The sequence below is a fragment of the Piliocolobus tephrosceles genome, chromosome 9, assembly GCF_002776525.5.
Source record: "Piliocolobus tephrosceles isolate RC106 chromosome 9, ASM277652v3, whole genome shotgun sequence".
In the NCBI taxonomy this organism is placed as follows: Eukaryota; Metazoa; Chordata; class Mammalia; order Primates; family Cercopithecidae; genus Piliocolobus; species Piliocolobus tephrosceles.
Genome location: NC_045442.1, coordinates 123,879,882 through 123,893,841, shown reverse-complemented (window position 1 = coordinate 123,893,841; position 13,960 = coordinate 123,879,882). Strand labels below are relative to the sequence as shown.

Here is a 13,960-nt window from a genome sequence, read left to right as displayed (position 1 = left end):
CCCCTCCTTGTTTTGCAAAACAGTTCCACCTGCCCCTGCCCCGCCCCTCCTTGTTTTGCAACAGTTCCACCTGCCCCTGCCCCGCCTTGTTTTGCAAAGTAGTTCCACCTGTCCCTGCGCATGAACCACTGGCTGGTCCATGTGGCTTTAATTCTCCACCCCCAAACCTTTACAAAAACAGTATTGTTTTTGTATCAGCAAGACTTTTTGTAACAGGATCCATGAGATGAACCAGGAAAGCCTCCAAACACCTATCAGGTTATTTTCCCCCAGAACTTCACCAGCCTTACTTGGAGACTGGGAAAGGAGAGTACAGATTTGGTATTCAGAGCAACCTAGGCTGCTGAGAAAGCTCTCACCCGCAGTCTCCTTTCCTGCCATCAACCCCAGCTTTCAAATCTTTGTCTCTCAGCAGAAAAAAAAAAAACCACGTATTATGTCAAAGCCAAGCCGATGTGAAAAGAAGGTGTCATCTTTACCTCCAGTGGGTGACATATGGTGAATGTACACTTTGCCATCCCTGACGCTGTCTGGAGTGACTGATATCAAGTGGTCCTTCCATACTTTGATCCGGTTGGAAAATCCAATGATACTGAAATGGTCCTGGGGTCGGAGGTCATGGAGAATCGTGAAGAGGGCATCCTTGGTCTAGGCAAACACAAAAGGAAAACCAGTCACAGCCACTCACGTTGAGTCCACTTATCCCCTGTTTGGGAAACCATCACCCCCGGGAACAATGTCAGGGTTCAAATTCAGTGTCAACTATGTAAAGGGCACTTGGCTGAATGTCAAGGACTTGGTTACCTGACTGGAAAGAACGGTAAAAAGATGTTACGGCTGTAGACATGAGTGAATCACTATGAAAGCTGCATCCCGCCACGATGCTTTGGGCCCCCGCATCTCCACCACTGCTGTTTTCTTGATCCTGAATGTTCTTTCCCACCACCCTACCTCCATCTTTCACTTGACAAGCCCCTCCTCATGCTTAAGAGCCAGGCAAGTGTGCAAATTCTCTGTTCGAAATACTTCTAACTTCTCTGAAGAGAGCTGATCATTTTCTCCCTTAGGCTGGCAAAGCCCTCAACGCACTCCTATCAGAAAGCACGCATCACACCATCATGATGATTGTTCATCTCCTTCCCTTACTCGGTTGTGAGTTCTCTGCAGGTGGGTCTCCTTCATCTTCCTATCACCTAGGGACAAGGAGGACGTGCCAGCCAAAGGTGAGGCAGGTGAATGAATGAACGTTTAATGAATTATAAAATTAAAGGCCCAAATGATAAACATCATAGGAATTGAAAAGATATTACCGTGGACTGGAGTGACGTGAGGCTTTACAGAGAAAGAGGAATTTGAGGATGAGGTTTAAAGAATACCTTGAAATAACTGGAAGGACATTCTTATTATTTTAGACAGACTCTCGCTCTGTCACCCAGGCTGGGGTGCAGTGGCGCAATCTCAGCTCACTGCAACCTCTGCCTCCCAGGTTCAAGCGATTCTCCTGCCTCAGCTTCCTGAGTAGCTGGGATCACAGATGCAAGCCACCACATCCAGCTAATTTCTGTATTTCAGTAGAGACGGGGTTTCACCATGTTGCCCAGGGTGGTCTCGAACTCCTGAGCTCAGGCAATCCACTTGCCTCAGCCTCCCAAAGTGCTGGGATTACCGGTGTGAGCCATTGCACCCAGCTTGGAAGGGCATTCTGAAGAGAAGGAAGGTGGTTTGAGCAAAGCCGGGAAGTAATACCAGTGAGATCGCGGATGCTAATTATCACAGGTATGCACTAAAGTCAGCTGTGACGCATGGAAAGAAAGAAGCCACGAGACCTGAAACCAGAAATACTCTAGGGGCTTAGAAAAGGTTTCTATAGTAATCCGCAGACACTGTGAGCAAACACCAGCTTCCCAAGTAGCACTGTTGTTAGACACTTAAAGAGGCTCAGCATAGGCGGTCAGGGACTTTCATTGCATAACGACCATGAAAGGACAGCTGGCACCTTTACGAAGGTGAAGAGCACAGGCTTCAGGGCCAGCTGTCACCCCTGAGGCTGGGTTCCCCCCCAACTCTCTGTGAGGCCCTGAGCAGTAAGCTCCCTCACTCGCTCTCTGATATCACTGCGCCCAAGTTACCCCATCCATAAAATCAGGACAGTAATAGTACCTGCCTCATCAGGTTGTCAAGAGGATTAAATAAGGATGGAGATGAAAAGGGCTCCGAGCAGGGCCAGGCATACAATCAGAGTTCTAGATGGGTTTGCTGTTACTTGCTGGTGGAAAGCCCCAGCAGAGCTTAAGAGAAAACAGTGAAGTCGGGAACGGTGAGTTCCAGAAGGACACGTGCTGAGGAGTTCCGGAACACTCTCAAAACAAGCTGTGGCTCTCTTCCCCGGTTCTGGCTCTTTGCCTTTCCTCCTTCCCCAGGTTCAGACGGATGGCCCCGTCGGCCTCTCTGGTTAGGTGAAATAGCCACTGCTTTTGTATCCTTTCCTCTGGAATTTTCCCTCTTCCTCACTCCTCAGCCTCCTTTCAATCCTGGATCCAACTGCTCATCCCATATCAACCTGTCCAACTTGAATTTTATAGGAACCTCAAATTCTGCTTCAGAAAACTATTCTCAATGCATCTATTTTTAAATCTGCACATTAGGCCAGGTGTGGCTCACGCCTCTAATCCCAACACTTTGGGAGGCCGAGGCAGGTGGATCACTTGAGGTCAGGAGATAAGAGATCAGCTTGGCCAACATGGCAAAACCTCGTCTCTACTAATAATACAAAAATTATCTGGACGTGGTGGCGCACCTGTAATCCCAGCTACTCAGGAGGCTGAGGCAGGAGAATCACTTGAACCTGGGAGGCAGAGATTGCAGTGAGCCGAGATCGTGCCAGTGCACTCCAGCCTGGGTGACAGAGTGAAACTGTGTCTCAAAAAAAATAAATAAAACACATCTGCACATTATATTTTTTTCTGTAGGGCTAGTGAACTAAGAGTTTCTAGGCTGAGCAAATGTTCGCCTAACTCGTTCCCCGTGGGTTTTTGCTAAAGTAATGTTCCTCCACTTCCCAGCACTTCTTCATTCCCAGGTTGAGAAAGCAATGGAGTCGATGGTATCATTAGAAGGATGGCGATGACGATGCTGACGATGTTAACAGCTTGCATTTCCTGGGAACTTTCTACTCCCCAGGCATATGCTGAGTGGACAGGCTCTTCCTATGTTGAGGTGATCAATTCTAATTCTTACAAGCCACCTGAGAGAAAGTAACTATTAGTATTCCCATTTAACAGACGGGGCAACTGAGGCATGGAGGGGCTGAGCATCATGCCCCATGGGAGCCTGGATTAAAATGCAGGGAGTCTGACTTCAGGGGCAGCACGCGCACAAACAGCAGCAGAATCTGCAGCCCCAGGACGACTGGAGCTGAGATTACGCGGAGCTGTCACCCTTTTAATGTGCAGCAAATCTGGTGATCTCTTCCAAGTCCCTGCATGTGGATGGGCTGTGTTTATTTCTTTGTTTCTTTTGCTTCATTTCTGGCATCAATTAATGTATCCATCTCCTGTAACATCCTTGCAGAAGGCACTCAGGTGCCAGGCAGTGGCTCACGCCTGTAATCCCAGCACTCTGGGAGGCTGAGGCCAGCAAATCACTTGAGGTCAGAAGTTCAACACCAGCCTGGCCCACGTGGTAAAACCTTGTCTCTAGTAAAAAAAAAAAAAAATACAAAAATTAGCTGGACATGGTGGCACACGCCTGTAATCCAGCTAGTTGGGAGGCTGAGGCAGGAGAATCGCTTAAACCCAGGAGATGGAAGTTGCAGTGAGCTGGGATCATGCCACTGCACTCCAGCCTGGGCAACAGAGCGAGACTCTATCTCAAAACAGAAAAAAAAAAAAAAAAAAAAAAAAGGCATGCACTACAGGATTTTTGTACCTGCCCGGGGACAAGAACAATGAACGTATTTCATTAAATCTACTTTCTCATTCTACTGAAGAATGCAACAGGTTCTTCTGGGATAAAAGAACAGCAATGGAATGCTCCTTTTCATTCCCGGGGCTCGGAGCCCTCCACTATTCTCTGTTCTCTCCTCTGCTATTCCCTCCTCCTACCCCCCCACACCCCACTTGTTCAGAGGGGCTCTCCACAGCCGTTTCCTGTCCTCTCCCATGCTTGGCTCCCATCCTCAGGAAATATGTCAAAGTATCCCATGCAAATAAACAGAACCCACACCCAAGACGTGCCAGCACTCTCCAGAAGACATTGTCAAGTCTATGCTGTTCCCTTCTTGAAACTCCTCCTGCTCTGGCTTCCCCGGCCCCTCCCCTGGGCTTTGCCGGTGTCTCCCTCTCTGCTGGCCCTTCAGGGTGAGTCACACGGTCCTTTTCTCAGCTGAGGTTCTCAGCTCCACTCTCACACCAGACACTGCTCCAGGTGACATCATCCGCCTCCCATAGTGCCAACTACCATCGTCATCTGTGAATTTCCAGGCTCATCTCTGGAGCTGGCCTCTGTTGTTCCATCCAGACCAACCTGCGTGTCCCACGGGTAGCTCAGAATTGACTCAGTGGAGAATGGAACCTTCGTCTTTTTAAATCTCCCTCTCCTTTGCTGCTCTCTGTCCCGGGACAGAGGACACTGGAACCTTCACCCGTGGTGCAGGGCAGAAGCCTGGACGTCATGTTGAATCTGCAACCCTCACATCCTTCGCCACCACCCTGGAATTCCAACTCCTCTCCCTAAATATCCCTGTGACCATAAACTGATATTCCTTTTCTTCCTTTGTATTTTTTCTTAATACAAAAATATTACTCATTTTTTGAAAGATAAGAAGAAACACATATACAACTCACATCATCACGCCTATCTAGAGATAACCACTACTAAAACTCTGGTGTGCCACATACCACTTCAGAAACATCCCAGGTGTGTGCGTGTGCACGTGTGATTTTAAAGGAAGTGGGATCATATAATACATACACCGTGCTGTAAAGTTTCTCCTTACTGTAACATATCACATACGGTTTTCGTATCAATGGAGAAATGTTTGCCACATCATTTTAACAGCAACCCAACATCCTCCTGCACGCATCCACCATGTTTTAATATTTCGGAATATTTGAGCAGCGCTGCTGGGAAGCTCATTATCCCTAAGTCTTTGTGCCCATGACTCTTCCCTTAGGATAAATTTCCATATGTGGAAGTGGAGCGACAAAGGGCTTGCGCTTTAGGAAGGACCTAGCGTGGCCCTGCATTACTGCAGCGTAGATTTTCAATCCTCCTCTCTTCAAAGCCTTCCATGGCCCCTCACTGCCCTCAGCATAAAGTCTAATGTTTTTCTTTTCCCTCCCCTCCCCTTCCCTTCCCTTTTCTTTTCTTTTCTTTGAGACGGAGTCTTGCTCTGTCACCAGGCTGGAGTGCGGTGGCACGGTATCCATTCACTGTAACCTCCACCTCCTGGATTCAAGCGATTCCCCTGCCTCAGCCTCCCGAGTAGCTGTGATTACAGGCTCACACCACCACGCTCAGCTAATTTTTTGTATGGGGTTTCACCATGTTGGCCAGGATGGTCTCAATCTCCTGACCTCATGATCCGCCTGTCTCAGCCTCCCAAAATGCTGGGATTACAGGCGTGAACCACTGCACCTGGCCTAATGTCTCTTTTTGGATACAAAATCCTCATTAAAATAAATAGTCCTGGTTCAAATCCCTGTCTTTATTTCCTGCTACTCTGCCCCGGCTACCAACTCTAAGGTCTGATTCGCCCACACTCAGCTTCCCTAAACCCACCCTGCTTTCTCGTGACTTCCTGCGGTGGCACCAGGGGCTGCCCTCCTTCCCCACCTTCCCTACATGTTGAGCTACGGCCACCCTTCAGAACTCACTTGGTATGTCCCCTCCTTGGTGAGGCCATTCCTAACTCAATGGTGAAGACAGGTCACAGCTCCATCCCCTATGCTGCACTGGCTGACACATACCCCAGCTACGGGAGTCCACGCTGTGCTGCCACGACTCCTGCAAGCTCCTTCCCTCCCCAGGACCCTTGCACCTGCTGTTTCCTTTCCTTGGAGCTCCGTTCCTCTTTCTCTCAGTCTTTGCTGCTGCAGGTCCCTTCTTATCCTGCAATCCTAGGTTTACACATGATCTTCCAAGAGAGCCCTTAGCTGCCTCCCAGCCCTGCCCACCATTCCCCAAAGCATGGACCCCTGCTATCTCCTTTCACGTTGATAGACAGAATGTCCTTCTCTCTCTGTGCATTAACTGGTCAGTCCATCTCCAGTCTATGCTTCTGTGTGCAGGAGCTTTCTCTGTTTTATTTATTTATTTATTATTTTATTAATGTATTTGTTTTTGAGACAGAGTCTTGCTTTATTGCCAGGTTGCAGTGGTGCGATCTCGGCTCACTGCAACCTCCGTCTCCTGGGTTCAAGTAATTCTCCTGCCTTAGCCTCCTGAGTAGTTGGGACTACAGGCACACACCACCATGCCCAGCTAATTTTTGTATTTTTAGTAGAGATGGGGTTTCACTATGTTGGCCAGGATGGTCTCGATCTCTCGACCTGGTGATCCACCCAACTCAGCCTCCCAAAGTGTTGGGATTACAGGCATGAGCCACCACGCCCAGCCACTTTTTCTGGTTTATTATTGTATATTTATCATTCTATATTTAATACCCAGCACCGCCTGGCACATCAGAGATGCTTGACAAATGTGTCCTGAATAAGTAAGCAGTGAATAAATGATCCATCTGTGACACTGGACAGGGAGTTCTTCAAAACAGCTATCCCCTTGCCCTGCACCACCCTCCCAATGTGGTGGCACTTTGTACATTGTAGGCTTTTAGTAAATATCTGTTGTATTATTAAACAAATAAGACAGAGACAGAGAAGAACAGAGATAGAGGAGACAGAGACAGACAGAAGACTCAGAGAGGGACAGAGAGAAAGAGACAGGAAGAGTGAGGGAAAGAGGAAAATAGAGGGGAGGACAAGGACAGACAGAGAGGTCCTGTTGGTGAATGCAAGGAACATGAGACACAACCCAGCCCTTGAGAACCTAAGACAGACACTACTGAGAAAGAGGATGTGCAGGAAGCTCCGAGCTGCCTGATGGACAAGCTGCAGCGATGATCAATAACTCAGAGAACTGCACTCCACAGGCAGGGGCGGCCTCAGCCAGGGCACTGGGCCCCCTTCCCACCCTGGTTCATCCCTGCCCCTCCTCTCACTTAGAGCTAGCACAGCCCATGTGAGCATCAGATGGACCCTGCACGCTCACAGTCCAGGTAGTCCCCACCCAGGAGGGACTGAAGGTGCCGGCTGGGATGGGAGGGACAGCAGCATGCAGTGGCAGTGGTAGGGCAGTGCTGGGCCCGGTTCTCAGGCCCTCCTGAGAGTCTCCATGCTGCACACTGCTGGGCCCAACATGGTCAGGCTGCATCGGGGGCCTGCCAGGAAGGCCACCCGTGGCGGAGCTGCTGCTTTAGCTGCTGACATCCTCAGGGATCCTTCACAGTGTGCCAAGAACCTCCAGAGGGACCCGCCTCACTCTTAAGCTGGCATTTTTTTTCCCCCCACATGATGGATGTTCTGCTTTAGGAAGAGTTATTCAACCTCTCCACCCTCCTTCCCTCAGCTCAGCAGCGACAGGCTCCTTATGACCTTGTAAGGCCTCAGCTGCAACTTGTCCTTGCGTGCACCAGGGAAGGCAGCCCAGGCACCTCCCGGTGGCTCCATTCCCACTCAGAGGAGGGCCGTGTGGATGGACTCCTGTGTTCGTTCCAGAGGGGCCAGGCATATAGGGGCAAACAGCCTCCATTAACTTTTGAAGACTGCAGGCACTAACTCCTGCAGACTGAAGCCACCCAGCCCCACCCACCCCTGCGGACTCTAGCCACCCAGCCCCACTCATCCCTGCAGACTCCAGCCACCCAGCCCCACTCACCCCTGCAGACTCCAGCCACCCAGGCCCACTCACCCCTGCAGACTGCAGTCACCCAACCCCACTCACCCCTGCAGACTCCAGCCACCCAGCCCCACCCACCCCTGCGGACTCCAGCCACCCAGCCCCACCCACCCCTGCGGACTCCAGCCACCCAGCTCCACTCACCCCCGCAGACTGCAGCTACTCACTCCACTAACCCCTGCAGACTGCAGCCACCCAACCTCATTCACCCCCACAGACTGCAGCCACCCAGCCCCACCAACCCCTGCAGACTGCAGCAGCCACCCAACCTCATTCACCCCTGCAGACTGCAGCCACTGGCTCTGTTAACCCTTGACTTGCCTTCCCACCTCCAAAGGGCTGAGCAGCCAAGACCCCCGTTCAGGGTCCCTCCCAGTCCTGAGACCGCATGATCATGGCTAGGAAAAGCTGTAGACTCTTCCAGCACAGGTGATGGACAAAGCTGGTCACCACTCACCCTCAACGCCCTTTCCAACTAACTAGACCTGAAGGAAGAGACACTGGGCACCCCAGGAAGCCACACTCCTGTCCTCTAAGCTCCCTCTAGGGGCCTTCCATGCTAGAAAGGGGCTAACCTGCTTGAGACAGGGACCCCCAAAACATACATGTTGGAGTCATGAAATTAATTCCCTAAAAGATGACCACAGGGGGCTGTGGAAATGTCTTTCCTGGAGATCTTTTAAAACAGGCACATAAAATGTATGATGATATGTATCGCAGTTTTCATGGAGATGAATACAATCGGTGTACAGGCCTGATTCGCGAGGAGATTAAGTGTGTGGCTTTAGAAAGCCACACCTGCTCTCTGGGGCCATAAAAGTTTCCAACTCGTTGTCTTTATGCTCTTGGACAAGGGCTTATATGGGGTGGAAACCAAGGGGACGGGGCTCAGGTCACTGCCTGACCACTCCTGGCTGGGAAGCCGGTGGGGAGGACTTAGCAAGTCTTGGAGAGGAGTGGGGCATCAGGAAGAGGCAGGAACACCAAACCCCCGTGCCTAGAGGAAAAAAATAAGGGGCACCTGTGGGGCCTCACTGAGGAGGAAAACAGGTTCTTACAGAGGTCAACCTGCAAGAGGCCCTTCGGGTTTCCCCTGGGGGGGGGTCCGTGCCAGTTCCTAAAAGCACAGTCCATAGTGAATGGGCGTCATCTCTGCTAACACAAGAGGACAGGCTGCAGACATGGGTCTACGTGTCATCAGAAGAGATCTTTTAAAAATTCCAGGTTAGGAGCAATGGCTGTGGTCCCAGCTATTCAGGAGGCTGAGGCAGGAGGGTGGCTTGAGCCCAGGAGTCTGAGGCTGCAGCGAGCTATAATCACGCCACTACACTTCAGCCGGGGCAACAGAGCGAGACCCTATCTCTAAAACGTAAATAAATAAATAATAAATTTAAAATTGAAAAAACAAAGAAGACCAGATTATGTTTGGACTGAAGGGAGATTTTGAAAATCACACCCAGATACACTTGGTAAACGGAAATAATATACTTCTTACTATTTGGATAGTGAATACCAATGATACCTTGGCCTGGATGCAGGCATTACACGAGATTCCTTCTAACCCTAGTTATCTAGAGTCACAAAGGATAGAGATTACTCCGTTTAAAACTATTTTATGGTGATGAATTCCTCTTCTTATACGTACTTCACTTGGATTAAAAGAACAAAAACCTATTGCTTTAAAAACACTATCTTAGAAGTCCATTCCAGCTCTGTCTTAGGTTTACTATAAGTAAGTCCTTTAATCTCTTTCTATTTAAATTCTTTCAGGCACAAGAAGGCAGGACATAAATAAACATAAGTAAACTCTGGCCGGGTGCGGTGGCTCACACCTGTAATCCCAGCACTTTGGGAGGCCGAGACAGGCGGATCATGAGGTCAGGAGATCGAGACTATCCCGGCTAACACGGTGAAACCCCGTCTCTACTGAAAACACAAAAAATTAGCCAGGCATGGTGACACGTGCCTGTAGTCCCAGCTACTCAGGAGGCTGAAGCAGGAGAACCACTCGAGCCCGTAAGGCACAGGTTGCAGTGAGCCAAGATCATGCCACTGCATTCCAGCCTGCGTAACAGAGAGAGACTCCATCTAAATAAATAATAAATAAATAAAGGAAACTCTATTTCAGATTCTCCAGCCCTTCAGTCCGGTTGGCAATGGTCTTGCTTGTTCTAGCGATCTTTGGGAAGGAGGATTACAGAGTCTCTTTAATGGTGTCTGTCCTGTGCACCACGGGCCCTGCATGAAGCTGCGCTGGGAACAAGAGATGGGGCCTTCCCTTCTCTTCCTCTCCCTCTTTCCTATAAAGCTGAGCCCAAGGAGCTTCAGGCTCTTGGCCCAACCCTCAAAGGGATAAGCATTCCATTGCATTAACTACCATGCCGTGAATGACCAGTAAACATTTCCCAAGTAGAGAAGTGCGTCCAATAAGACCCTAAGAGGGGAAGTCAAGGGAGCCCACGGAAGAGCCAGCTGTGGCCCACGGCTTCCTCCCACTTCCACTGGGTACCCACGATGCAGCTTTTCTCAAACCATATTCGATGGGAACTAACCCTGACACAAAAGGCTCTTGTGTCACAAACCCTGGGTTTTGGGGCATAAGACAAGGAGAACCCATGACATCACAGATGAATCCAAGTTCAAGGGAACTCATCATCAGTCATTCCACGCCTCCTGCACAATGATCGTGCTATTCTCCTGAGTGGCACCATCACTTGCCTCAGTCTAAAATGCTTACCAGGCAGTTGACATTTTTCTTCCCATTGATCCACACAGTTCTTTTGAATGAGCCTAAGATAAAGACTAAAGACTGGATTAAAATAATCCAGTAAAGGCCAGGCACAGTGGCTCATGCCTGTAATCCCAACACTTTGGGAGGTAGAGGCAGGACGATCACCTGAGGTCAGGAGTTTGAGACCAGCCTGGCCAACGTGGCGAAACCCCATCTCTACTAAAAATACAAAAATTAGCTGAGCATGGCGGTGCATGCCTGTAATCCCAGCTACTCGGGAGACGGAGGCAGGAGAATCACATGAACCCAGGAGGCGGAGGTTGCAGTGAGCAGAGACTGCGCCACTGCACTCCAGGCTGGGCGCAGAGTGAGACTCCATCCCAAAAAAACAATCCACCAAAGAAATCAAAGACCTTCTGAAAGCCTGATTTAAGCCATGGAAGAGAATCATAATCAGCAAATGAAAACAGCCCTAAGTTTCTGAAAGGTAATTTTGGAAAATGAAATATGCCCAAGACAAGCTGTAGTGGCAGGTCAGCCTTTGTCCTTTCTAAGGTGGGCAGAGGCCATGGACACCATTGGGGAGGGGGCAGGTGTCTATACTGTCCTTAGGCCTTCCTAACCCAGCAGGCAGGAGGTCCTCAGTGCCCCTTGGTGGGTGGCAGATGGCCCTGTCATCATGCCATCTGAAGGCACCAACCAACATAAAAAACCATCTGTGACTTCATCAAAGTTCACAACAGACTCTTACTGCAACCTGAAACTTCTTGCCTAAGCCCACAGTGAGGAGAATGGAAATGTCCGCCTTCCCAGCCTCAGATCTGTCACCCTCTCCGTACCCCCAGACACCCGTACACAGCACGGTCCCAAGTCACCTTGGAGTCACCCCCTCCAAACCCCACAGACACCCGTACACAGCACAGTCCCAAGTCACCTTGGAGTCACCCCCTCCATACCCCACAGACACCCGTACACAGCATGGTCACAAGTCACCTTGGAGTCACTGTCATGGCTGAGACCAGAGTAGCCATGACTTGCCAAGGGATGTCCCCAGGCCGTGGGTGTCCACTAAGCCTCAATGGTGGTATTCAAAGTCCACATACAAGATTACAAAAATTTATTTTATAAAAGGTAGCATAAACTTATGTTATCCTCTGCAGGTCGTTCAGTAATTTGAAGGAAGATTTTCTGAAATCTTACTGTGACTGACCCACCAAATAATCAGATTTTTTTTTTTTTTTTTTAAATCCCAGTCTTAGGAGTAAGGCAATAAATTGAGTAAGAAGAACCAGTTCTCCATAATGTATTTGGGTCCATATCATTGTTGTACTTCTTAAAAATCTAGCAACAGATTGGCTCCCAAGAAGAAATCAAAACATTACAAAAGAATGCTACTCCATTGACTATAGTGTAAGAGTGTAAGTAACACTTCAGGAGGTTATGAAAACGCCTAAAGGAAATCAGCCATCGTGCAATGCCAAGTTCCTTTTTTTGCTTCTCTGCTATAAATACCTCCTGAAATGAACCACATTATATATTCATATTAAAAATAAAAATGTTTAATTATAACAAACAGAAGATAACCAAAAAAGGTGTCTCTGTCAAATTTGGGAGATCTTGTTGCAAGAAACTAGAATGATTTTTCTACTGGCCAAAATATTTTTTGGAAAAATGGCAGAAACTAATTAGCTTTCTTCATATAAATGGAAAATTTGGGATGGAAGTCATACATCTTCCAAAACTTTAAAAGTTTAATGAAATTTCACTTAGAAGTAAAGGTAGAAAACATTTTTCTTTGGTCTCAACATTTTAACGTTCACACTGCCAAGAAAAGCATATTTCTTCAATTAAGCAAAATCACAGGGCTCCTATATTTTAAAATATATTATTTTAAGCTACTACACTTTCATTTACTGCTTAAATTCTCCTTTCAAATGCTCTTTGAATACAGTATTGTGCTACATAATATCGCAACTCTGATTTGAAATACTTATTTGCATATATGTTTACCTGATCTATGTAAAAATACAAACAAATTATTTCTTCATGGCAAGATAAAAAGCACTTTTATTGTAAAGTTTCTAAATGCCGATACTACTTCAAGACTGGTTCTAAAATAGAAAGACTGTTACAGACTAAATTCTGCCTAAAGTCAGCCTTAACTTTTTTTTAAAAAGGCTGAATAGGTTTAGATATTAAAACATTTTTTGCAATATAAACAAAACTAATTCCATTAATCTTTGTGTTTGCATAACACGATTCTAACTTGAGAAGCGAACTATGTCTCATCTTAACCCTCTGCTTATGTTAAGATTAGTTACCTAATGTTTTGACTTTGCTTTGACAAGTGCACCAAACATTTACCTAATCATGTCATTGTACGTTTTTCTGAAAAGCTCTTTGCCAATAATATTTCTGCTATTCTTTACGACACAGTAGGCAAATCCATTTTTTACACTTGATGTGTAAGTAACTCAGGGCTAGAAACAGATTTTTTCCCCCACTTCTCTTCGTGTGGAATGTCAGTACTTCGGAGGATTTACATTCATTGTCAATTCCATACTTCTCATTCTAGCGAAGAATACAGCCTTAGCACACAGGCTTGACAGCCTTGACAAGAACCCAGCCTATCTCTAACTGTAGGCTCCAGATGAACCCCAGGCACGGCTGCCTGCTCTAATAGGATGTAAGTAAGAGGATGATGCTGACCAAGAGAGGTTCCGCTCTCTGTGTAACTGGTGTCTCCCATCTGCCGTTCTGACACGCTAACGGATAAAATGATTGAGTTCTTGGTTTCTCACTCCTGGTCTAAATCTGAAGTTTATGTTGTCCAGCTGCGGGTCTGGATTCTAGATGCCCGCACGTTTCATTCTCCAGGTGTTTTGGTGTCGGACTCTCCATCTGCCTTTGACCTGATCACCTTTCCCTTTCCCTGAAGTTCTCACGATTCCCTTCTCCTTGGCTTTGGTCCATCCTATGCCTCTCACTATAAATTCCCAGAGATGTGTCTTCACAAACATCAAGAACATGAAACACAAAGATATGGAGAGGCTAGGAAAAAGCCATTCTCCACGTAAAATCACGGAACAATTATGTAAGAAGTAAACACAGCATATCCACAAACGTAGATTGTATATACAAGAAAATATTTAGAGGAAGTGGAGCCCCCTCCGCCAGGCAGGTGGGTCTCTTTCCATCTTCCCAGACTCCTAGTTAGGGTCACCAATGAGACTGGAAAGGGAGGTTTCTGTTGCAAGAGGGAAGAAATTATAA

General features: G+C 47.8%; 1 protein-coding gene across 2 annotated transcripts in view; it reads right to left on the bottom strand.

Annotated features, from left to right (window-relative positions):
- The window catches only part of ITIH5 (inter-alpha-trypsin inhibitor heavy chain 5), a 102,167-nt gene that overhangs the window by 22,060 nt on the left and 66,147 nt on the right, over window positions 1–13,960 (bottom strand). For both annotated transcript variants that reach the window (XM_023230542.1, XM_023230543.1), the window contains exon 8: window positions 480–648. In XM_023230542.1, coding sequence (XP_023086310.1) covers window positions 480–648 — 169 coding nt within the window. The remainder of the gene's footprint in view (window positions 1–479; window positions 649–13,960) is intronic.